The sequence below is a fragment of the Chrysochloris asiatica genome, unplaced genomic scaffold (genome assembly GCF_000296735.1).
Source record: "Chrysochloris asiatica unplaced genomic scaffold, ChrAsi1.0 scaffold00020, whole genome shotgun sequence".
Classification (NCBI taxonomy): domain Eukaryota; kingdom Metazoa; phylum Chordata; class Mammalia; order Afrosoricida; family Chrysochloridae; genus Chrysochloris; species Chrysochloris asiatica.
Window position 1 is genome coordinate 3,565,546 of NW_006408538.1, and position 27,222 is coordinate 3,592,767.

At 39.2% G+C, this 27,222-nt stretch overlaps 1 protein-coding gene across 2 annotated transcripts in view; it reads left to right on the forward strand.

The window, feature by feature from the left end:
- ARID5B (AT rich interactive domain 5B (MRF1-like)) overlaps positions 1–27,222 on the forward strand; it is a 228,278-nt gene that overhangs the window by 104,073 nt on the left and 96,983 nt on the right. Inside the window, exons 4-5 of one of the 2 annotated variants that reach the window (XM_006835804.1) lie at positions 9,023–9,031; positions 11,370–11,600. In XM_006835804.1, the coding sequence (XP_006835867.1) occupies positions 9,023–9,031; positions 11,370–11,600 (240 nt within the window). The remainder of the gene's footprint in view (positions 1–9,022; positions 9,032–11,369; positions 11,601–27,222) is intronic. The other variant, XM_006835803.1, reaches the window with a different exon arrangement.

Below are 27,222 nucleotides of genomic sequence, written 5' to 3' on the forward strand. Positions count from 1 at the left end.
CAGAGAATAGCTTGTGAGCTTGAACTACCGACCTTGAGTTCGAACTAACTTTGCAGTCCAGCATATTAACCCAGATGGCGCAATGGAAATACCACCTTCAGAAATGTATAGTTGTTGGTGGAGGATATGTCAAGAACTAATGACTTCTTCTTTGGATAGTTTGTTTAATAAATGTTTCTATGATTCTGTAACAGTGTTTTTTGTTTTTGTTTTTTAACTCTGGTATGTAGTAGTACATACAGTATTCTGTGAGTCATTTGCTGATGGTATCATTCTCAGATGTTCCCTGGCAGATGATTACATGTGATGTTTCCAATCCCCAAAGACAAATAAAGATGGGATTTATTAAGATACTGATAATAAAGGCAATCATAATGAGAAGTAAAAATAATTATTCACCTTTACTGAGAATCTTACAGTCTTTGTAACAGAACCTCATCCTAAGTGAGGGATTACCTGTATACATGTATACATCAAAGAGGAGGCTTCAAAAGTTTGTGGAGAAATTCCATTGTCTTCTAACTCCATTCTTTCACTAACTGTTTGAAGCCCCCTCATACCAGACTTCATGGCAATTGACTATATATCTAGTACTTTACGTAAGCAATATCAATCAAACCTACGTTGTTTGGTGTTTCGTTTCCCACACACTTTTCTGTCCCTAACATATCCATGTTGGAGTTCTGGTGTGATGCTGCAAGATAATGCTCTGCACCGCAAGGTCTGTTTGAACTGCATGGTCAGTGGTTCAAACTCAACCAGCTACTCCTCAGAAACCCTATACAGAATCTCTATGAGTTGGAAATGACTCGAAGGCACTTAATAACAAATACCTGTGTTAGGAATTTGCTGATTCATTCTGGTCAGTGTTGACTATCTGTGAAATAATCATGTCCAAGAAAGTCATGACCTAGAGGGACTTGAGGTTTTGTTAAGGTGTAAACCATCTAATGTGTGAGGAACTGGTATGTGGAATTGAATCATTTAACTATTGATCTGTTCCGTATTGCACCTTAGTCAGGTACACCCATGAGTTTGAGGGTTTAGGGGGAGCTTTGAAATGTCAGTGGTTTACACAGAAGCTGAACTAATGGAGTTATGATTCTTGCAATGACAGAAGATTCTTGCAACAGCTTGAGAAATGAAAAGCTCAGATAGATATTCCCAGGGGCATGATGACAGAGTGATTATGACTTTTGAATCCAATTCTGCTAACGATGGGGCCGGTTTCCATTGATTATAGCCTCTTAATCATGGAAACTATAGAGGCCTGTTGGCTGGTAGTGGTAGGCTCCTTATAAATCAAGAGATGGTGAGTTTAATTAAATTCAACTTCTATATGATAGGCCTTATTTGGGCCTCAAGTAAATAAGTAATTGTGCATAAGTCTCTCTCTGAGAAAACTTGAGGAACAATTTGATTTTAAAGCAGGAAAATTTTTGTTGAGACCTCAGCCTCTACATTTTCTTCCTCTGATACTGAAACTTAATTTATACCAAAAGTAAGTGGTTGACAGTAACTCAATGGCTAACCGGTGTGAATGGGAAGAGAGGTAAGATAGGGCAGGCCTCTTAGAATCATACGTAGGCATCAGTCTGACCCAGGTAGGTCTACTTCAATGTGTAATCTCTGTTTGTGTAACATTTAAATTTGTCTGGGGTGAAGCATATGGATATAAAACTTCATATTCTCTAGATAAACCCTGAGTACCTCCTAAAATGTTACAGAATTCAGTGGCCATTTGGGAGCACCCTGGAGGCGGAGCCAGCCTCTTTCGCTGTGGCATCTTTTGCTAACTCCGAAGTGATGGCCAAGTTTGCTTTTCCTTTAGTTTTGTTTCATTTTGTTGAGTGATTGAAACAAAAGTAAGAACAAAAGCTCACATACAGTTGTTGTTAGTCAGTACCAACTCATAGTGGTTAGCAACCCTACACACAACAGAACGGAACACTGCCCGGTCCTGGGCCAACCTCAGGATCATTGCTTCACTTGAGCCCATCGCTACTGCCACCATGTCAAACCCATCTCATTGGGGGTCTTCCTCTTTTTCTCTGACCCTCCATATTTTTACATTGGAGTACCCTTCTGTCTTTGTTTTAAGTTTTTATTGTGAATTGAGTGATAGTTTACATGGGAGAACATCAGTTTTATACTTACTGTTTCATTACAATGATTACAATCTTCTCCGCGATTCTTTTCATCGTTGTTGTTGTTGTTATTTTGGGGGAGGGTTGTACTCAGGAGTATATAATCATGTAAACAACCAAAGGGAAATGCCCTTCTGTCTTAAATGACCTACTTTGTATTTGCAATATTTTGGGTTCCACTCACACACAAACCGCACACTAGTATATTTTCGCACTTTTTAATTTTAATTATCCTGGTGATGTTATTCTTACCTATCCTGTGAAGATCTGTGTTTCCATTTATCAAAAACAATGGCAAGCTGGGGACCGTGTAAAGTAGGCTTTTGTTTTTCTTTTGTTTGGGGTGTTTTGTTTCAATTTTTTATTAAGTTACTAAAGCCAATCTTCTTGTTCTGTTATGTTAAAAGTATACTATCTTTTTATGGCTAGCTTTGTATGGCTACGTCTGTTTTCTGTCTTAGCAATCTCAGGGTTGCCCTACTTGCTTACTGTGTGTAGTGGATTACAAAATCATTAAGGGTGGAGCAGCAGCAGCTGACTTACAGTACAAACCATTTCTCAAAATAACCACAACAGTGCAATACTGATGTGTAATTTACGTCACAGTCTGTTTTTATGAAATAGTTTGTGGCATTTTCATTTCTATTCCGGATGGAATCTTGTACTCTCTCCCTTTTACTCAGGCATTTAATTTATTTTTATTATTAATATTTCCACTCCTTGTCTTGGCATACCTCCAATTTAGCAGCTTTGATGAGGGCTGGGGGGGGGGGGACATCACAAACGGATCTTCCCCCCCACCGTCACTCCCTGACATCAGTTTAACTGCAAATGTCTTTTCCCCTTTGATGTGTGCTAACTTTGGGTATGAAGTTTACTTGCCTTGAGAGGAATTTAGAAGTGTGGAGAGAGACACACTACACATGTACACAGAGCTGTGGCCACGAATTGATAAAGTTGCTGTACAACTTTGGAATTTAAAACACTTTGAACCAATTCAAGCTATTTAGTCATATGCACTGCTGCGTTTTCCTTTTTACAAATGTCTTTCTGTATAATGTCCTGTAATTAGAACAGGAAATCATTGAGTAACTGTAAGATGAATAAGAGTACTTAGACTGAAAGGAAAATTACCTTCCGAGAAATTATATTCTCTCCCCCCCCCCCCCTTGCATGTTACAATGTTGGTAATGATAGTAACAGCTGTTCTTATCTGTAGAATTTTCATGCTAAGAGTTTCTGGATTAAAAAAAAAAACAAAACATACTTAGGAATCATCAACAATGAATGGACAGAAAATAGGAAATGCCTAATTATGACAAATATTCAGTGTCACAACAGAGGGGCAATTAAATGGAAACGTCAATATAATTGTCAATAATAGTAAGTATTGGATTGGTGCCAGGTATATAAAGGTGATGCTCTGCCGTTGGTTGGTTGCTAGGAGCACAGCAAAAAGTAGAAATTTTTGAAAACGGAATGTTGATTGTAGTAAAAACAACAACAACAAACAAACAAACGAACAACAAAACACCAGAAGGAAGCATACATTATTGTGAGAACCTCTGATATTGACAAGATTTTACTTACATTGGCTCAAAACTAGACATTAAGTTTTATAACATGAGCAAATTCTTATTTGCTTGGTGGGGGGGAGGGAGGAAAAAAAACAAACTATATGTTGTCTTTGAAGCACTAAGAACATTGTGTTTCACACATAGCCTGCATCTATATTTGGGATCTTTTAAATGAAAATCTTTAACTGTTTGTTTCTTTTGGCATCCAGATGCATTTGCCCTAATACAATTAAGAGAACTAAAGGGCAAAATAGTTGGCAGATTTTTCAGTTGAGGTAATTAGGTGCAGGAAGGAACACGCATACTTTTTCCACCAGGCCCTATAAAATCCTGGTGTGATGGTTTTTTTAAGATTCTTTTTTTTTTTTTTTTAAGTTTACTGATGTTAGAGGTAGATTATAGTGGGTTTTCAGTAAGCATAATAGTGTGATGTTTCCGAAACAAGCCTTCCATCTTCCTCCCCAGAATGAAAAAGAAAGTTACATCTCTAAATTGTTGTGTAAGAGATAAAAGCACATTTTGCCTCCAGAATTTATGTTTTCAGCCTTCTATGCATGTGGCGACTATTATCTATTTTTTTAAAAAAAGGTAGCATTATGGATATTTGAAAGTCAATGTTGTGTTAGTTCATTGTATTTGTTATTTCATGCATCTCTCTAGTCAAAGACAACTTGAGCAATGTGCCATTCAGATTGAATGTCTGCTCTTCCCCTCCCCATCCCTCTCTTTCCCACTCCCCCAGACAAACTCTGAGGATTACAGCAATGGTATACAGTTACTGTTTGAAAAGCTTGGGTGGAGCCGCAGATTATAATTACAGTTTCTCTGTGGAATTCTGTTTTTGACTCCGAAAATATGTAAATAAGTGAAAAATTGAGCGAGGGTAACAAAACGTGTCATTATGATATAAGCATAGGATTAGAGTAATTTTGGTTGAGCATTACAAGCAGTATACTTTCAGTATTAACTTTTAATAGGCAAAGTCCTTTTATTGAAGTTGAAATGAGATTTAGTCATTTTGAATCTCTTATTTCCTAGGAATAATTCCTTTTAAAATAGACATATCCCCCCCCCTTTTTTTTTAAGTGGAAGCGGAGGTGGGGGGGAGCAGAAGGGGTTTGAGGAATAGGATGACATTTTAATAGGATGTCTTAATTATGTTTTAAAATTTCAGTCTTAGGTACCAGCAATGTATTGTGATAATTTTCTGGTGACAGTATCAAGTTTATATATATATATGTTATTGTTAAGTGCCATCACCCAAGGAGCGGCTGGTGAGTTAGAACCACAGACCTTGTGGTTAGCAGTCCAGTAGTTAGTAAGTCAAGTCACCCAAGGAGCGGCTGGTGAGTTAGAACCACAGACCTTGTGGTTAGCAGTCCAGTGGTTAGTACTCAAGTCCAGGACTTGAGTCCTGGTGTGGTGCTGTAGGATAAGCATGGTTGAAACCTACCAACTACTCCTAACTTCAAGGTCAGTGGTTCAAACCCACCAGCTTCTCCTCGGAATATATACATTTGTATACACACACAACTCAATCACCTACAATCTGCTTGTATGTTAGAAGAAAACTCCTTAGGGTAGTACTTAAGATTTATTTTCCTATGTGGGTGTGGTTGAAAGAAAATCTTTGTCCCAGGAACACTTTGTTTATCTTTTTCTAAACAAATGTGCAATTTATCCATTCTTTCATTCAATTTTAGATTGATCTGCCAGCCCCATTATGAACTAGGAAGGAAAAATTGTCCTGCAAAGCATTTATTGGCAGCCCTTGTTGCATGGGTAACTTTGCATAGGAGTGTTTGTTTACATGTATATGAAATTTGTAAGGAGGAAAGAAGTAGCTGAGGACTTTAAAAAAGAAATATTTCACAGTTTGTCCTTATTTGTTTCACAGTATACCAGGGCAAAATAAAGTGTCAGCCATTTAACGTTTTTCATAGCTATTGAAGGAAAAAGTTAATTTAATGCAAAGGCTTCGGAGAAAGTTAAGTGGATCACATAATTTTAGATCTGGAGAGCGCTTCCAAATTCAAAATTGTATACTCCTTCATATATACCTTTGGGGAGCATGGTGGCTTTGTAGGATAAGCACTGGACTGAGAACCCTAAAGTCACCGGTTCAAGCTCACAAGTGGCTCTATAGGAGAAAGATGAGGTTTTTTTTCTCCTGCAAAGTTGTACAGCCTCTGAAACTCTATATAGGATGGCTATGAGTTGGAACTGACTCAGCAACACTTAACAACAGCTCAGGTGAGAGGACCACTTTGACTTAAGCTGAAATGAATACATCTGCATACACTACATAGGAGAGCAGCCAGGTGTTTTCATTCAGTAAACCTAGGGAAATTGCTGGTTCTTCTAGATCGTACTTTTACTATAGGTCTTTGCTTCACCATCACCTAGAATGCATTGTTAAGTATCTTGGGAGTCCTTAGGATCTCATGGGTTTTCTCTGGGTTTTGTAAATATGAAAGGCGACTCCTCTGAGGATGTTTTAATTGCCAAATTGGAAATTTGCCTCTGCCCAAACAAGGCCAAAATTCTGCTCCAAAGGGGTAGTTCTATTCATAAGCAATAATATTATCATCGTTTTTCTTTGGACCTCACTAAGTATTGCTACATGGGACTCTAGCCTCCTCTTAGTGTAATGAGGGAAAGGAGCTCTAGGCCTGGAGAAGGAAGTGCTGGTGACGCATGAAAGGTGGACCCCTAATGTGAATACTGTTAGAAATGCACTAGCAGTAATGTGAGACAATAACAAGCTAACAGTTGAGGTGAAGAATTCTGGTGTATAACTGAGTGATGCAGATGCTTAATACACTCAGCTACTAAACAAAAAAGTGGTAATGCGAATTTACCCTCCATAGAAAGCCCAGGTGATTCATGTCCAAAAAATCAACCACAAAATATGTTAGGCAGCACAGTTCTATTCACCAAGAGTTGGAATTGACTCTACAGCAACTTACCCAACCAAAATAGAAGAAATCTGGCATAGATGTGACTGAAGTCTATAGTTCTTTATGAAATAAAAGTCTCATAGTTTGCTCGAAGACAACCATCTTCATCTCTAGTATTATAAGTTAGTTGATTCTCTAACAATAATAATTGAAATATTTTGTTATAATATAAAAATCAAACTTGGAGCTAATAACGAGCCCATAGTGTTCACCTCCATCATCATCTGGTTCTTTGGGAACTAGGATAACTTGGAGAATTTTAACAAGCAATGAGCTATTGTGAGGAATAAAAGAGATAACTTATGTGACTGAGCTTTGTAAATTTTCATGTTTTATTGTTAGTAATAGAATTGTTGTTATTGTTAAGTGCCATGGAGTCGGTTCCAACCCATAGCAACCCTGAACAGGGTTTGCGAGGCTGTAAATCTTTATGGGAGCAGAACGCTTCATCTTTCTCCCTCGGAGCAGCTGGTACTTTCAAACTCAGCTGACCCTGAGGTTCGCAGCCCGATTCGTAACCACTATGCTACCAGAGCTCCTTAAGTAATAGAATTAGCAGTACATATTATTTACTCTGCTTTCTAGATAGGAAAACAGGTCCTTCACAGTTTTGATTAAGAGGACCTTTTCTCAGTTTTACAACAGTCCTGGGAAAGCAGTGGGAGCAGAGGATTTGGTCTTATATTCTGTTCTGTGTAATGGGGGTTAAGAAGAAAAGTAAGCCCTCCAAGACTGAAACTCAAAGCGAACACATGGTGAGAGAAGACGGGGAAAGGGAGCAATGAAGAAATGGGCTGAGTTTAACCACATTCATAGACTCCAGTTGACCTGGAGATGAGAGAGAGAAGAGGAAGGGCTGGTTGGTCTGAAGTGTGGTCAGACCTTAGGATTCCTGAGCCCATGGACAAGGATGTAGCCATGAAGAGCTAGAGCAGAGAGTGAAGCATCCAGCTGATATGAAGTGAGGGTGCTGCCCACGAATGCCCATATTTGCAGATAGTACCCATTTGACCTAGCCTCGATGGCTTGATAATCAGAACTTGACTTGAGAAAGATTAAAAAAAAAAAATTTGATTTGACCTAGCCTCGATGGCTTGATAATCAGAACTTGACTTGAGGAAGATTTAAAAAAAATTTTTTGATAAAAAAAAATTAGGGTAAATTGCTATTATTTGATGAACTTGACCTATACTCATGGATGTAGTAGCTCAGAATACCAACAGAGAGGGAAGGAGTCTTCATATCAAGTATCAATCCTATCCCCTCTGTACTATAGAGTAATTAGGGACAGGCAACTTAGACGTTGGCTACCTAAAATGAGGGGGCAATAAAGGCATGAAGTGACTGGCTTAAAAGATTTCAAGAAGGACTTTAGTTTCAGAGTGTGCAGGGGAAGATAGAGTCTCCACTGAATAGTTTTCATCTTGTCTAGATGGGTCTGATGAAAAGAAATGGGGATAAGACTCTTATGGTTCAATAGTGAGTAACTGTTATCATGACAAATTGTTACTGTCATAATTGTAAAGGTAGAAGTTTTGTAACAAAAACTGGGAGTACTTAATCTTACAGTCTAGAAACAGAGGACCCTAGGAGGGAGAAGAACACAAGTGGAGCACAGGACCCTATCCAGAGAAGCAGCAACACCAGAGATGGAGGCAGAGATGGGTCCTTGGAGAAAGGGAGCAGCTAAGGACTCTAGACTCATGGAAAGAGAGGGTCTGAGTGTTGGTGGCCAGGGGGCAGGCTTACAGAATTTGCCCTTTGGTTGTTTAAATTATTATATATTCCTGAGTGGTTTTGTGTATATCTCCCCCCTCCAAAAAAATAGATAGCCCAAAAAAACAGAGGGGGAATAGAAGCAAATACTGTTGAATGATGATGTACGGAGGAGATTGTAATCATTGCAATGAAACGATGGTGTGAAGCCGATGTTCTCCCATGTAAACTATCACTCAGTTCACAATAAAAACTTAGGAAAAAAAAAAAAGAAGAGAAGTAAGGATCACATATACCTGACAATGGAATAAAAACATAAGTAAACATGTCAAACGGAACTGAGGAGAAATAAGTTACTGTAGATTTAGGCAGCAAGAAAGCTAAGCTTAGCCTCAGAAGTCAGAGTTCTCAAAGTTCTACAAAATGAATGGACTTGTTTCCATAAGTTAGGATCAGAAGGACTTGCTATCTTCCTTCCAGTAGAAAGAGAAAGCATAGCTAATGTTTTCAGAACTGCGCAAAGCAAAGAGAGATAAAAGAACGTTTTGAGCTAGGCCGAGAGAGAAAAAATAGGCCATTTCATGAGCACAGAAGATTCCACATGGGTTTGAGAATTAGGAAGAGTGTAGAGGTGACGTCATCATTTAAAATAGTCAGAAAAAGCCAGAAAAATTAAGAAACAGGAAGAAAATATCTTCTGACTCCTGGTGTGGCTCTGTATTATAAGCACTGACTGGACTGCTAATCACAAAGTTGATGGTTCAAACCCACCAGCCGCTCCTCAAAAACGTTATACAAGGTCACTATGAGTCAGAACTAACTCAACTACACTTAACAACACAGCAATAACCATGAAGCTAACTCTGAAATTTATTTATTTTTTTCTTCTTCATTTAACCTGAGAACCACAAAAGAACACTTGGAGAAATGAGTGTAAGTTTTCCCCCATCACAAATACCCAGTGGCACAACCAAGATAGAACTTGGGAATCCACAGGTTTTGCACAGTCTTACTAGATACAGGGGTGGTATCAGGTGCTGAGCGTGAAGAGATGACTAACTCCTCCGAGCCTGAGGTCATACCTTACTCTCTCATCCATTATGTCTTCTGTGGACAAATAGAGTGTAATAATAGAATTGGCAGGTTAGGGACTGCTTTTTCAAATAACGGATTCTTCAGAGTTCTGACAATGTTTGGTGAGCATTTCCACTAAAACATTTTAACTCAACAGAAAGCACTGTTTGGAACCGATAAGGCAAACTAGTGTCTTGGAATGCAGCAAAAATCTCAGATTGGTATGTCTTGGGACATATATCAGCATCTCAAAATTACTTTTCATTTGGATACTTGCCATCAATGGAAATATAATTTCCTTTTAATTGAATGTGCCAGCTGATGAAGTGGCTACCCACAACCCAGGCAGGAATCTAAGAAATGGAAACTTAAAAAATGTCAACTTGTAAGCAGCTGAACGTCTCTATTGATGGAGAAGCCTGAGGAACTAAATGGATGTCATTAGAAATACATCTGAGTATTGGCCTCCTACTGGAAAAGGTCACATACCCACCTTCCATTGGTACTGGTTATGTTCTATCATTTTGTTCTGTCCTTACTCATTCATCTCCCACTGGTTTCCAGATGGCCATGATAACTCACTATCCTTAACAACTGTTTTGTGCAGTTCCCTGCAGCACGGTGAGGGCTCGAAATATTGAATGTTTTCCCTTTGGATAAGCAAGTGACATGTCTGGGAATTGCTTGCAACTGCCCTGATGGCGTGATGGGAGAGAGTGATAGCAAGTGGGCCATGGAATCTAAATTCAGTTTGACATTGTGCAGATAGTAGGCCACCAAAGGTGTGTGTTTGCCGCTTCTCAGGCTTGAGATGCAGAATCAGGTTTGTGTAAATGAGCATGAAATATAGCGAGGTGTAAATAAGCATTAAGATCATAGTAAAGGAAACTTCATTAAAGTTGCTAAAGCATTCTTCTGAGTTAAGTTGGTTCTTTCTGATGGAGCTTTCACAAGGACGCTTGGGGAGTCATCTCAGCATGATTCTATAAGTCGTGCCAAGTTACCAGATGGATTTGAGGAACATTAGAAGATACGGGTAAGGGCGTGACAAGGGATGGAGAGAGAGAGATATATCAATCTAGTTGGGGTAGATCATGTTCCTATAACAAATGTCCCTTAAAACAACAAAGGTTTATTTCTGCATACATTAGATGTTCATTTTGGATTAGCCAGGGTCTCTGCTCAACATTATTTTTACTCCAAGACTCATGTCCTATTTGGAACATTCCAGATCTCCAAAGCAAAGAGAAGAGAGCACCGTTGGTTGCCACTGGCTCTTGAAGCAGCCACCTACTTCTGTCATTTCTCTTGGTCAAAACAAGTCTCACAGCCATTTACCTCCAAGGGTGGACTACACCACCAGCCATTGGAACAGAGAATGATGCTAGTTCAACCCTTGGACATCTCTCTGGGTCCAGATAACTAACTTTTCAGAATCCTGAAGCACTGAAAATATTATCTAATCGAAAAATAGAAGCAACATCGTTAAGTATAAAGACGCTAACAAAGTTCTAATTTTTCCTACAATGATTACTTTAATGTTAGAAAATATTTGAAATTCTTTCAAAATGAGTTTTCTGCTTCACTGTTGGCAGGCCACCTAAGCATTGCTTAATCTGTGTATGGGTTCAGTTCTCCCTTTTCTCTACAACGAGGTGACAATCTGCAGGTAGCTTGAGGCATTTTTTATTTTTATGAGGATGAGTTGGGGAGATTAGATTGGGATAAGATAGACTTCAGCCTGATTATTATGATCAAGATGAACTAATATAAGAATCTTGTTTAAAACTGCACTTTTAACCTAAAACGAAAAGTGATTATCAAAATTATGCATGGCCATGAAAGTTCTTTGTTGGAGGGAAGAAGGTAATGGAAGAATTTTCTTGTTTGTTTAGGGGAGGACGAAGAAGAAACGAATGTGATTGTCCTCAGCTATCCTCAGTACTGCCGGTACCGCTCGATGCTGAAACGCATCCAGGATAAGCCTTCTTCCATCCTAACGGACCAGTTTGCGTTAGCCTTGGGCGGCATTGCAGTAGTCAGCAAGAATCCACAGATCCTGTATTGCCGGGACACCTTTGACCACCCAACTCTCATAGAAAATGAGAGTATTTGCGATGAATTTGGTGAGTTGCTGATTTTATTTATTTATTTATTTTTCCTGTGTGAAACTTTGTGTTTGTGTAGTTGTTTTCAGTTCTTCTGAAGAGCAGTGTGGGGCGCAGTGTGCATTCTTAAAAACTCAATATTCTACCCTGCCCACCTCAAAGTATTGTAGCATAAGGCGTCATTCCTTCTTGGCAGCCTCTGTTTACCATGGCTAAAGGTTATTGTTTAAAATCTGTTGTTTGATATAGTGTGAAGTTGCTTGGTCGACCTTGAAATTGGACTTTAGGACAGGAAGCTTTCGTGCTAATAACTCTTTTCTTAAAATGTTTTGGCTATTGAGAAGCTGATTTTTTTTAGTTTAACTGATCAGTCCCTTTTCTGTGTTTTAAGATACTGTAAGGATGCATTGCTTGTAACATATAATATGGTGGATAAATAGATAAATCGAATGAAATAAATAAATAGATGGTTCTATTGTCACACTCATAAATTGTTTCATATATATATATGGTTGCCACAAATTAGAACCAACTTGATAGCAAATGGTTTTATATATATAATCTTTACACACTGTGCCTGCCAAAGATAGCGATGTGCACGTTTATCTTTATCTGTATCTCTGTCTAGATGACTGGTCATCCATCTCTATAGATAGAAAGGGGCAAGGAGAAGATATCTTATCACCATTATGAGAAACCTAGCTTGGTACAGTGAATGACTGCAGGTCAGATAGTTGTCTGCTTACATCTTCACTTTCTCATATGTGAGTTGAAGAGATGGGATCATAACACTGGTTCTAAATGGACTGGGTGGGCATGTCAGAATCTCTGGAGTTGCTTTATCAAGTTACACTTTGTCCTTGGAAATTCACACTTATAGAAGCATGAATACTCCCTACCCTCACTCAACTATGAGAGGTACACTGTGCTGAATGCCTCATAGGTGCTGGGTGAAGAAGTTGTGATTCCCCTTGTTTACAGAGAGTCTAGAACCCCTTTCATCTGTAACATTCTTTGATTCTGTCTGCTAATGATTCCCCAAGGATCTGTAGTTTGCAGATTATTCATGACTTTCTATTTAACCATTGAAGATCTGAGCCTGGTTTTTAAGGTCCACAGTGGTCACTCTAGTTTTGTTCTTCATGAGTCCAGCAGCCCTAATGCTGCCACTGAAGAGGTTTTATCAGTAGATGTGTGGGTAGAGTAGAGTGAGAATGAAGGGATAGAAAGGGATAATATAAAAAGGAAGGGAAACCAGAGAAAAAGAAAAACAAAACGGCTAAGGTCATTGGATATATATTTTTCTCCCTCACATATGTTTTCAGATGCTTTGCACAACTCTGGTTTATTAAATGCTGCCAGTCTATATATATGAGTAACTGTGTTTGTACAAGTTCTTTTTTCCTTCTTCAAAGAAATATATATTGTCATGTTTTAAATATTCATATAACTTCTTTATGAAGTAGAAGACTATATCTAGTACATTTAAAAAAAATGCGTTCTCTTTTCTTCAGACAAGCATCTAGAAATCCTCCTTTTTCAGTATTTCAGGTGTGAGTTTTTCTTTCTTGTCCCCTCGCCCCATACCTTTCATCTTGCTTTCTGCCTAACAGATCTCTAACTTCCTGATACAGCTGAAATAATGTTTTCCCTCATTTAAGAATATTCAAAATTAGAGTTTCACAATGTAATATATTGCAAAAATGTTTTAACCTTTTGGGCTAATTTAAGAGTTATTAGTCATTGAGTTTCAAAGCTGTTGCATATGGTAATAGAAAAGAAGTTCCTATTTAACAGCGATGACAATGGCTGTTAAAAGTTACTTAAATTAGTTTTAGATATTCTCACAAACACAAGCATCTGACTTTTGAATGTTTGCCTGAACTTTCTTCTGGTGTGGCTAATTTTGATGTTGTTTTTCTTATTCAGCCTCTTAAAGTGGAAACTTTCTTTGGGAATAAAAGATACCTTTAAAGAGCTTCTAGCTGGCTAGTGTATGAATTAGAACATTAGAGTTAGTTTTTTCTTTGTAGTTAGATTTGTATTTCCAATTCTCATAGTATTTCCTTTTAAATGAATAAAATAGCTAATTTTGACCTGATTTAGCACCTTCCCCAACCTCTCTCCCCCACCTTCTACTTTCGGTCACACATCTGAATTTCCCAAGAACACCCTTTTAAGCCTCCAACTGGTTGTAGTTGAAATCAACATGGGTTAAAGAGTTTTGTGAAAATATGGGGTTGGGTTTCTCCAACCAACTAACAGTTGGTAGAAGAACATAAATTTAATTAGTGACTAGCATTAAACAAATGTTCCTAATATTAAACACTGCCAGATGACTGAAACACTTCTGTCAGATTACCGTGGGTTCCAGGGGGCCCCCAGATGAATTTTCTACACAGTATATATTCTGTACCACACATTTGGTGACTTCAGTAATTGGTCAAATGTAATTGAGGTAACAGTATGCCTAGGCTGTAAAAATCAAATTTTATTAGCCATATCACCAGGTGGATGAATAGTAGAGCTGATGGCAGAGTTTATAGCATTTAGCAGCTACACCTTTGACACATGAAATTCATAAATTGCCATGAAATACCTCTAAGGCCTTTTCAAAAGGGCAGTGTCTGCTTTTCCTATGATTGAATAATGTTTCTTTTATTAACTAATATATTTTTTTATTTCTTCTTATTAAATGGGAGTTTGGAGTGAGGGGTAGCAAGGGGGTGTCCAAAAGATAAATAAAACCTGGTCTTTGCTTGATTTGAGGGTTTAAAATCTAATTGGGAAAGACAGAATTAATGCACCTAAAAGGTTAACTAATGTTTCAAGAAAGTCAATGATTAAGTATTCTGTGAGTGGTCTAGACAGCAAGTGCTGTATGAGTTTAGCAGGGGCCAGGGGGCGGGGACAGGGTGGTTAGGGAACAGGGGTCAGGGAAAGCTTCATGGAAAAGACAGGACGGATCTGGTTTTAAAGGATTGAGAAAGAGGTTTTATTAGAAAATTGTTGCAAATGTCTAATTTCTTTTAAATTCGTGTCTTGATGCCCCATGTTAGCTAATGGCTGCCTTTACTATATGGCTTGACTGTTGGTCTCTCTTTGGTTTGACTGCCCTTAGTCACTACTGTTGGTAGGTCTTGCCCTTTGGATAAGTTTTATAAATGGCCTGATTTGCTCTATCAGTGAAATGTGAATGTGTAAGTTAGGGAACCAGGACTGGGAGAGGCTCGGGGAGTGACTTTGGGACTGAAATTGGAACTTTCTTCCTTTCTTGGATAGGGGTGGCCTCACATTGTCACCATGCACTGTATAGCTTAGGAGTCCCTGCTTGACACAGACAGTTAAGAGCATGGCTGCTAACCACATGGTGGTAGGTTCTAGTCCATTGCAAACATAGGCCTTTTGATCTTCTTCAGAAAAGTCAGCCATTTGAAAGCACTATAGAGCATGGGTCTACTCTAACACACAGCGATGACCATGATTTGGTATTTTTTGTTTTACTATACAGATTACCAGCATTTCCGTGGGTTCCCTTGGCTCTGTGTGACAAGCTTGTTCAACTACCTAGGACCACCCCCCACCCCCCCACACACTTAATGGTGCCCACTGAATAACAAGTTTAATTGAACAATAAAAATACGACTTTTAAATCTACAGTGAGTCCCTGTAAATAAATTCTCTGTGGAATTTTATGAAGCTGTTTAATGAAAAGTTTCATGAGAAACTATTAAAGAAAAATAGAAGAGATGAAATTTCATCATTTAGTCCAACATTACACTAGTGTCATTTTGGGTTTTATTTACATTGACATATTCAGAATACAGTAAATATATCCTGGTTTTAATTAACTATCTTCCTTACTTGGGAAAGGTTATTTTAGGCTTGAAGGGTTTTGATAGCATACCATCTGGTTTCTTCACTGTATTTTTTCCAAGCCCCTTCCTTGCTTACAGTATACTATTCGATGTCTAACCCTATGACATACATATAAATTGAATCATATTAATGCTGGGTGATTGAAAAGCTTCAGCTTTGACATCCTGCCTGCATTCTTGCATCTTGTCAATTACAATGCTCTTAAAGGTAATGTGCTCTTCTTCTTCAGCACAAGAGAACTGACTAGTTTCTAAAGGAAAGCATTGGACTCCACACTTAAGCATTACAAAAACTGGTTATGTTGCCCGTGCTATTAGGAAGTGAGATCGTAATAACGATGAAGGGGAAATGACATGATAGGTGGCAGTTTTTCTTTTCATAAAAAATCTTTATCTTATGTATAATTCCTGCCCCCACTATCCTGTTAGAATGTCTTAATATAAGGCGTTCGCTGACAACCTCTCATCTTGCTTTTACCTCTTTTTTTAATTTGATCTCTGTGATGTAAAATGCATACTCTCATTTATATTGTGCTATTTTCTGTGTTGTGAAGAAAACATACAAATACAAGCATTTGGACTCTTTTTGCTGCCATAACAATAAAATGTCCACTGGTTGGTAATGCACATGTTTACATTACTATCACACAGATTGATTTCACATGTGTGAAGTGTTGACTGTTACATTCTAAACAGACACAGTCGGCACACTGGATAAATAGGTAGCTTTAAGGTACTGGCTTTTATCAGAGCAATGCTAAGTGGACCCACTGTACATAAATGAGATTAAATAGATGAAGATATGGTTGTTGGGGCTGAGAGTTTGGTTATAAAGAGACATAAAAAGTCACACTTCTAAGTTCTTTAGCATTTGAGGGTTTGTGCTTACATATGTGTGTTTTTTTGACCACGAAGTGGGATGAATTTAAGGAAGGAATGTGGTCTTTCTTTCAAAAAGAATAGAGATGAGATGTACTGCCATGTTGGCAGTTGGCTCATGTGCAGGACACCAGGGGCTCTGATCTTCAGCAATAGGTAGATTTCTATGTCAGTACTAAAAACACCTGGTAGCATAGTGGTTACGAATCGGGCTGCGAACCGCAAGGTCAGCAGTTCGAAACTACCAGCTGCTCCGCGGGAGAAAGATGAGGCTTTCTGCTCCCATAAAGATTTACAGCCCCAGAAACCCTGTACAGGGTCACTATGGGTCAGAACCAACTCGATGGCACTTAACAACAACAACAACTAAAAACACCTACCCTGCTGCTAAGAAATAAGAAAGCAGAACAATATAGTAAAACCGGTGGTAGGCTTAGAGGCAAATGGCCCAGGTTTAAATGAGAACTCCACCATTTGTTTCTCTTTGCCATGGGCAACTCACATCAGGTCCCCCACTTGCCTCATTTGTACAATGGAGTAATAAGAGTTGACTCATAACTCCTGGTGTGGTCCTATAGGATGAACATTGGCATTGGACTGCTAACTGTAAGGTCAGTGACTTGAGCCCACCGGCAGCTCTGCAGAAACCCAGTACAGAGTCACTATGAATCTGAACCGACTCATTGGCACTACAACAACAACGACAACAATAACACCATGAACCTCGGGTGTTCTGTTTCTTTTAGCATGTTGTTGTTGTTAAGTGCCGTGGAGTCGGTGCCGACTCATAGCAGTCCTGCACAGGGTTTCCGAGGCTGTAAATCTGCTGACCTTGCGGTTCACAGCCCAATTCGTAACCACTACACTACCAGAGCTCCTTTCCTTTAGCATTAGGCCTTGGATAACTTGTAGTTCTTTACAACAATCTTGCACTTTGGATAATGAAGGAACCCATTTCCCTACAGCTCTTGATAGTGCCTTAATGGAAAAGAATGTTTTTCTGCTTTCCACAGTATGTTGTTAGGATGCTTCTTGAACTTTCTTTCCCATTTTCCTGTTGGATGAAATAATGACAGTATAGACAAAGGAAGAAGAGGAACAGGAGAAAAGAGGAATAGAGTCTTAGATTTCCGTGAAAGAAAACTCAGGACATAAAAAATTGTTTTGAAACATAAAGGACAAGCTGGACTCTGCTTCTTCCCCTCTAAACATCACAAGTTTTCCTGGAAATGAAAGGAAAGGCAGTTGTTTTATTAAGGATCATGGGAATCTGTAAGTGAGTAAACATTTTCTTTTCCTTGCCAAAGTAGATTTCACAGTTCACAGTGGATTTTGATGATCAAATGACTTTGTTCCTGGCCTCTGTCCACATGCACACTTTTGTTGCCTGCCTGCCTGCCTTGCCCACCGATCCCCTAAAAAGATAACAAGGCAGATGTTTCTCTTTCATTGAAACCTTTTTGTATATTGCTATATATGCAGAAGACTGTAACCTTCTGAGATGTCACTTGTAGCATTCCTTTGTCTTTGAAGATTTCTAGAGGTTTTATTTATCATTACAGAATGATCTAAGACCACTCTTGATGCCTTTTCCTTGCGCTGTCGGTTAATGTACTGGACTGCAAAGTCAGTTTGAACTGCAAGGCTGGAGGTTCAAGCTCTCCAACCGCTCCTTGAAACCCTATACGGGGTCGCTGTGGGTTGGGACTGACTTGACAACATTTAACAACAGCAAGAAAATAGAGATAGCGTCCTGGTGTAACACTGGGATAAAGCACTGGAGTGAAACTTCCGTTTGAACCACAAGGCCAGTGATTCAAACTTACCAGCTACCCCTTGGGAACCCTATACAAGGTCTCTATGAGTCGACTTGATGGCACTTAACAACAAAGTCGGGATAGATGTTGTGGCTGTCATACAACATAGTGAAGCAAACCCAAATAAATCTGTTGGTAGAAGTGTATCAGATGTCGTCTATGGTATATATAATGATTAACATATGGGCCTGACTTTTAGGACAGTAAGACACAAGGAGGGAGTTTGCAGGATAGACCTGCTTGGGCAGAGACCTTGGAAGTCAGGTTCCATATCTCTGGGGTATTAAAGAAAACAACATTTATGTTGCTGCTATAAATTAATTTTTCTTGATAGAGAGAATGGTACTATTACTGAATTTCTTTTCTATTTTTGAAACTTGAAAGGAGATTTCAAAATAACTCTGGACTACTTTTGTAGCTGAGTGGACTCAATTGGTTATTAAAAACTATTTGGACTCGTGGGTCCAATAAACTCTTGTTCACTCCAGAAGGAAGGATTTGTGTCTATATTGGGATTATATTTCACCTAGCATTTCATCCTGAGAAGCAAGAAAGTTACATCCCATTACATAGCAACATCCTCATGTTCCTGTCTAGGCTCAAACAGATATTATTATCAATTAAAAAAACATACATACTCACTCTAGTGAAGCACCAGGTCTTTGAAAAATCACAAGGAAAATCACTAGTGAAGCTTAGGAGTCGGGAAGCAAAGCCACGAACTCCATTACACAGCTCTCAGAAAGTCCAAAGTTTTAACATAGACCATGCTCTTAACCATCACACGCAGCTGCCTCTCAATTTGGTGCCTGCTCAGAGTGAGACTTCAAGTTTCCTGAGATCAGTCTATTTGGAAATGGATCATTGATCACTAGAGCTCTAGACACAGCGAGTGGACAGTAGATTCTATAGGATTTAAATAGAGACTTTTGTTAGGGAAGGGGAGTGCTCATAAAGATTCAAAATCTGGAAGCCATTGGATTGGGATCAAGGATCTCTGATGCCAGCCACCATCATCTCTTGTCTGTATTTTACCAGTCTTCTCACTTCAGCTCTTGCTGTCTTGTAGTCCCTTTTCAACACTCCAGCTAAAGTGATCACTCCCTTGTTCCAACCTGCCAGTGATGTCCCATCTCGTCAGAGTAAGAGATATGAGGACAGGGCCTTTTAAGAGTTGGGGCTATTTGGAAGTTGGAGGGTGCAGGTAGTAAACTGCCTTGTGTTCTCCGGCACTCAGTAAGCCATGGAGTCGTGATGCTGACAGGACTTTCATTATACACCTCTCTGTAATTTTCTGCTCAGAATGTATTGGCTTCCACAACTTGGCATCGTTCTTTAATGAAAAAATTATAGGTCTAATTTCAAAAAATGAAATGTATGCAAGCTTTCCTGCTTCTGTCACTTCTTTATGCCTGTAGCACATAAATCATTTCCCTTTTTAAAATTAAATTTTGCTTGCCATGATTTGGTAATGGGTTTTCAAAGGAGGTGCAGTAGCCAAGCTCTTGGCACAAGAGCCGGTTGCACTGCCTGCTCAGGAAATCTTCTCATTGCTGGCTGGCGTGGGCCTTGATTCCATCATCTGGGCTTTATGCTTCCACTGGAAATTGCCTAGAAGTTCTCTCCATAAGAATTTCTTCTCTACATGGCCTGTTTGGCTCTCCTGTCGCCATCTTGGAAAACTAAAGAACAGATGGAGTTTGGGAGAACAACTGTGGTACAGTCTACTGCTTCTTGTGTGCTAACTCACTCATTATTTGAGCACCAACTATGCTTAAGGCACAGCTCCAGGCGTTGTTGGAATACTGATGTATATGTGACCTTGTGTGTACTCTCAAGGCACTTGGAAATCAAGTTGGGTAAGATAAGACAGGAAGCAATGGCAGACTACACATATATCTAATCCTAATTTTCTTAGGTAAATTTTACCCAAGAGTGACTTCAGATAGGTTAAGCATGGTAGGAGCTAAAGGAGTGAAGTGCAGGCTTGATTTCTTTGCTACTTAGCAGGCTACATCTAGCCTGAAAGAAATGGCTTCAGAAAAACTGTCTTTAGCATTCCGCTTCCTGCCCCTTCTGAGGTATTAGTACTTTTCTGAAGATGTTTTTGAAATGGTTTAAAAGAAAAACACCTCTTCTAATATTTCTGGTATAAGCACTGGATTGCTAACTGTAAGGTCGGTGGTTGAAACCCACCAGCTATTCCTAGGAAGCCCTACACAGGGTCGCTCTGAGTTGGAACCAACTTGAAGGCACTTAACAATGAGAAGATTCCCGATGGCTTCAAATCTCCAGCATCTTATCTCTTTTCTTAGAGTCAAGTACTTTTTTTTCTTTCTTTAATCTTTAAGCCTTCACTTATGGCCAATCGATTTAATTCACATTTGCAAATGTCTAGCTCAAAGTAACATGATTTTCCTAACATTTATTCACCTGTTCAGACAAGAAAACTATTCTTCATAGATTAGTCAGTGTCTATGGTTGAAGATTGTTAATGAAGACTAGCAGGTCTTGCAATCAGCACATCGTTCTTTCTACGGAAGCTGAGGAACATCCTAAGTTAGGACACATGGTAGCTGATATCCAAAGGTTGTCACATTGACCTTTCCAACCTCTAATCCATAGATATTTGAGTTCATTGTGACAATCAAGGAGTAGTAACTAGGCCGTTAACCTATGGGGCATTGACAGGTTCTAGTTAATGTGAGTTTTAATGGATTAGGAATAGATCCAATATAGATGACAGTCCAGACTGAAATCATTCCAGAGAGTCTCCAGAATGAAGGCTTAGCCAGCATACCCTTCGTTATGTGTCTTCATACTCTTCATATGTTAATTATGGATGGCACCCATTCCCTAAGGATACTTTGTGGATGGTTGGCATCTTCCTTGGTATGTGTCGGTGAGGATAAGACCTTTTTGTCTCTTAGGAGAGCTTTGTGGAGGGCCCTGGTTGAGACAGATTCACAACATGCAGGGTTAACAGGTTACACTTGAACCCTCCAATCCCACACATGAGCACTGTACCTTTGAAACAGGAGAACAAATAATTCAACAAGAGTTTTACACACAGTACCAGAAGCTACAGGCAGTGCCTTTAGCAGGGTACTGCCTATAGCTCCACTCCTTCAGAAAGAGAGAGGATGTTGGTACTAATTGGTTTTTCTGAGATTTATCCTTTTCTTAGCACAAAAACAAAACAAAAAACACATACATTTCACCCCGTGGTTCTAGAAGGCAAGGCAGTTGGAATGTATCAAGGTTAGAACAAACCTAGGGACTGTTGTCCCAGGAAGCTGTCTTGCTGTCCCTCATGCTGGTATCATCTGCCTGATTTGAGGAAGTACCTCAGAGAGGTGACTCCATTCACAACAGCCCCCCTTAGTCCTGCCAAAAATGCCTTTACATGGAAGAGTGTACCTCAAACTTTACAAAAGGCCTTTCCTCAGTCATCTCTGTTTTGCTTCCAAATAATTCTGTGTAACAGAGAGAGACGTGTCATACACATCAGCTGAAAGTTGAAGAAGCTCATCAGGACAGTGATTGACTAAATGCGAGTGCCACGTTGGTAAGACATCAGATTAGATTCTAGGCCCGTGCTCTTTTTGTTTGAACTTTGAAATACATGTTACATATCAAATGCCATTTTACCCATTTTGTTTCATATACAATTCAATGGCATTACTGAAGTTCACTGTATAGAGCCACCATTACTATCTGTTTTCAATTTTAGCATGTCTCTTAAGCAATAGTTCCCCTTTTCTTTCCCACTAATAAAAACTTTGGGCTCTTTGTATTTGTGTATTCTAGACATTCATATTGTTAAGTGCTGTCGAGCCAGTTCCGATCCACAGCAACCTTGTATAGGGTTTCCGAGGAACAGCTGATGAGTTTGAACCGCCCACCTTGTGGGTCAAATTGACTTTGCAGTCCAGCGCATTAACCCACAGTGCCACACCAGGACTCCAGACATTCAGACAAGTGGGATCACATCTCATGTGTCCTTCTGTATCTGATTTATTTCATTCAGCTTCATGTTTAATCAAGTCATCACAAGTATCCAAACTTCGTTTCTCTTTATGTCTGAATAATATGTCTCAATACACTGGTTAGATTTGTTGTTGTTGTTGTTGTTGTTGTTGTTTTTAAGTGCCATCAAGTTGGTTCCACCTCACAACAACCCTTATAGGGTTTTTAAGGAGTGGCTAGTAGGAGTTCTGGGAGCTTAGTGGTTACGAGTCGGGCTGCCAACCTCAAGGTCAGCGGTTCCGTTGGAGAAAGATGAAGTGTTCTGCTCCCATAAAGATTTACAGCTTTGGAAACCCTGTGCAGGGTCACTATGAGTCAGAACCGACTCCACGGTACTTAACAAGTAGGTTAGAATTGCCACACTTGCTGTATGGATGTTGTGGTACTGGTTGTTGTGTGCTGTCGAGTTGGTTCAAACACATAGCGACCCACGTTTCCAAGGCTGTAAGTCTTTACAAGCGCAGAAAACCTCATCTTTCTCCTGTGGAGCAGCTGGCTCTGGTAGCGTAGTGGTTACGAATCAGGCTGTGAACCACAAGGTCAGCAGTTCGAAACTATCAGCGGTTCCGCGGGAGAAAGATGAGGCGTTCTGCTCCTGTAAAGATTTACAGCCTCAGAAACCCTGTGCAGGGTCGCTATGAGTCGGAACTGACTCCACGGCACTTAACAACAACAACAACAACAAGCCCAACGCATAGCCTACTCCACTACCAGGGCACCTTGCTGTATGGGTATAGCACATTTTAAAAAATTCATTCATCTGTCAATGCACAGTTGGTTGGTTCTCACCTTTTGACTCTTGGGAAGAGCACTGTAATAATGAACATTGGTGTGCAAATGTCTATTTAAGTCTCTTGGATGTACCTAGGAGTGGACTTTCTGGATCATATAGTAATTCTAAAAATCTCAGGGTGGGGTAAACAGTGTGCTGGACTACTAACTCGGAGTAGCACTTGAACCTCACTAGATGTGCCTCCAGAGAAAGTCTTGAATCTGAAAGGCCTGTGAAAGTTTGTGGAGCTCTGTCTGCTCTGAACATGTGAGGTCTCCACGAGCCCGAATGCACTGTATACCTGGGATTTATGGTTATTCTGGGTTTAATTTTTCATGGCGTAGGCCTTTGTTTGCTTTTAGTACCATCCTACCTGATAAGTGAGGTGGATGAATATGCCCCATTGCTGAAGAGCATGGTATCACATTTGCAAGAGTAACTGTTATTAACTAATTCACTTTAACCAAATGCTGTCTGTTCTTTATTCCCTTTATACAATATTCTAAGGAGGGAAAATTTAAAACAAACAAAAGTAGTTTGTTATGTTTTTCAAACATTTTTCTTATTATGAAATTATTTCCAGTATAGAAAGTACAAGTATAATAATATTAATCATCACTCTTCTGTGAACCAGTGCTTTATGTTAAGCACATTACATGCATTATCTGGCTTAATTCTCCCGGTTACCCTCCATTGCTGTTAGGTGCTGTCAAGTCATTTCCAACCCGAAGCAACACTGTGTAAAGCAGAACGAACTACTGCCTGGTCCTGTGCCAGCCTCACAGTCCTTGACCTCACTGAGCTCATTCTGTGGTCACTGTGTTGCTCCATCATATTTAGAATCTTCTTTTTTTTACTGACTCTCTACCAAGACTGGTCCCTCCTGATAATATGTCCAGGATGTAATACAGTCCTGCGACCCTCTCTTCTAAGGAGGATTTTGGCTGTTCTTTCAAGACAGATTTCTTCATTCTTTTGGCATATGCAATATTCTTCGGCACATCAGAATTCAAAAGTATCAATTCCTCTTCGGTCTTACTTTTTCATTGTCCAGCTTTGTATGCATATGAGGTGACTGAAATGCCATGGCTGGGGTCAGAAATATCTTTGTCCTCAAAGGAACATCGTTGTTGTTGTTTTTAACACTTCAAAGAGATATTTTGCAGCCAGTTTGCCCAATGATTTATTTATTTTTTTATAACAAACAAACAACAACAACAACAAACCTTTTTATTGTGAACCAAATGAAGGTTTACAGAGCAGATCATCAGTTTTACATTCACCAAATCATATACTTCATTTCGGTACAATGACTCATTTCTCCCTTCATGTGCCATCAGTAAACAGTAATTACCTCTATTCACTTTAACCCTTGCATTCCTCCCCATGCCTTCTGCTCCCTTTATCTTTCCCCTGCCAGCCTCCCTCTTGATACTTACTGTCTTCCCCCCATCCATGTTTTTGACTCATAGTCACCCTGTATAAGGTTTCTGAGACTATAAATCTTTTTTCAAGAAAACCTTTTCTATTCCAACAATGGACTTAGACAATATTTGTCCTTTTGTGATTGACTTATTTCACTCAGCATGATACCCTCCAGGCTCATCTGTGTTGTGAGGTGTTTCACAGATTCATCTTTACTTTCCACTGTGTGTGTATGTCCCAAGTTTATCTATTCTTGTTTTGATGCACATTTATAGTATCTTGCTTAATCCTTCCAGGCTGTCTCCATCTTTTTGCTATTTTGAATAATGCTGCTATGAACATGGGTGTGCATATACATATTTGTGTCATGCTTCTTTTTTCCTAAAAGCATATGCCAAGTAGAGGAATAGCTGAGTTGCTGGGTCCTGTGGTATTGTTGAGGAAGTGCTATACTGTTTTCCACAGAGGTTTCTCCATTTCACAGTCCCACTAGCAGTGTAGGAGGCTCCCAGTCTCTCCACACCCTTGCCAGTGTTGTTTTCCATTTTTTAAAAAGTTGGCTGTTAATGCTAGAGTCGAATGGTATCTCCTTGTTTTAATTTGCATCTCTCTAATGGTGTGATAAGGAGTTCTGGTAGCTTAGTGGTTACCAATCGGCCTGCTAATCTCATGGTCAGCAGATTGAAACTGCCAGCTGTTCCGTGGGGAGAAAGATGAGGCTTTTTCTGCTCCCATAAAGATTTACAGCCTCGGAAACCCTGTGCAGGGTCACTATGAGTCGGAACTGAATCCAAGGCACATAGCAACAATGGTGTAGCATCTACGGCATACCACCCTGAATGCGCCACATGGGTTGGGTCTGGTTAGTATTGGAATCCTGGTGTATCCCTGTGGATTCATGCACTGGACTGCAAGGTCTGTGTGGACCGCAGGGTCAGTGGTTCAAGCTCACTAGCCGCTCCTTGGAAACCCTATTCAGAGTCACCATGAGTTGGAACTGACTCAACAATACTTAACAACAGCAACAACAATGGTGTAGCACTTTAGGAAAAGTACTGGACTGCTAACTGCAAGGTTGGTGGTTCATTCCTAGGAAGTCCTATAAAGGGTCGCTATGAGTCAGAACTCACAATGGCTAATGACCGCAAGCATTTCTTCATAACTTTGTTGGTTGCCTGAAGGTCTTCTTTGGTGAAATGTCTGTTCATGTCTTCTGTGCATTTTTGAGTCGGATTATTTGTCTTCCTGTTGAGCTGTTGAAGTGTTCTATAAATTTTAGAGAGTAGTCCTTTGTCTGATATGTCATTGCCCCCAGTCTGTGGGTTTTCATTGTACTCTTGGTGAAATCCTTTGATGCACATAAGTGTCTCATTTTTAGAAGGTCCCTGTCATCTACTTTGTTTTCTATTTGTCTGTTTTTAGTTATGCTTGATAGTGTATTTATACCATGTATTGGAGCCTTTAAGTTTTCCCTATTTTTTCATTGATGTGTATAGTTCTAGACTTTACATTTAGGTCTTTAAGCTATCTACATTTAGTACATTTATATATACGGAGTGCAATAATTGTTAAGTGCCATAGCGACCCTGTAAATTGTGATATGGGTCTTATTTTATTCTTCTGCCAATGAATTTCTAGTTTAGCCAATGCCATTTGTTAAAGAGACTCTTTCTTCCCCCATTTAATGTATTTTGGCCCTTTGTTGAAGATTAAAAATTATAGATAGATGCATTTACTTCAGGGCTTTCAATTCTGCTCCATTGATCTGTGTGTCTTTTGTTATACCAGTGCCAGGCTGTGTAGACTACAGTGGTTGTATAGTAGGTTTTAAGATTGGGAAGTTGAGAGGCCATCTGCTTTGTTGTTCTTTTTTGGTTTTAGTAATGCTTTGCTTATCTCGGTTCTCTCTATATATAAAGATAGTAACTAGTTTTTCCGTCTCTTTAAAGAATGATGATGGAATCTAGGTTGGGATTGCATAATATCTTTAAAAAATTGCTTTGAGTAGTGTTGACATGTTCACAATGTTAAGTCTTCCTGTCTACCAGTATGGGTTTTCCTCCATTTCTACAGTTTTCTTTTGGTAATGTTTTACAGTTTTCTTTGTCTAGTTCTTATGTTTCTCTGGTTAAATTTATTCTCAAGTATTTCATCTTTTGGGTGGCCATTGTAAATAGTTTTCTTTTCAGAGCTCTTTATTAGTGTATAAGAATCCAAGTGATTTTTAAATGTTAATCGCGTACTGAATCTTTCAATGAATTCTAATCATCTTCTTGCTGAGTACTGGGAATTTTAGATGTATAGGATCATATCGACTCGACGGCACTTAACAACAACAACAACAAGGATCATATCATCTGCAAATTGTTTTACTTCTTCTTTGCCAATTTGGATTCCTTTAATTTCCCTTTATTGCCATTGTACGCCAATAAGTTTGAAAATTTGGCAGAAATAGAAAAATTTCTAGAAACATATGACTTACTTCAACTCACACAGACTGGAGGAGACAACATGAATAAACCCATAACAAAAGAAGAAACTGATCAAATCATTAAAAACTCCCTACTAAAAATAGTCTGGGCCTAGATGATTTTATTGGTGAATTCTACCAAGCATTCTGAGAGGAAGTGACCCCAGTTCTATTCAAACTGTTCCAGAATATAGAAAAGAACGGAAATCTCCTAAATTCATTTTATGAAGCAAGCATTACCCTGATATGAAAACCAGGCAAAGACATTGCTAAAAAGAAAAGTATAGACCAATATCCCTCATAAACACAGATGCAAAAATTCTCAACAAAATTCTAGCCAATAGAATCTAACATAGCAATATATATATAT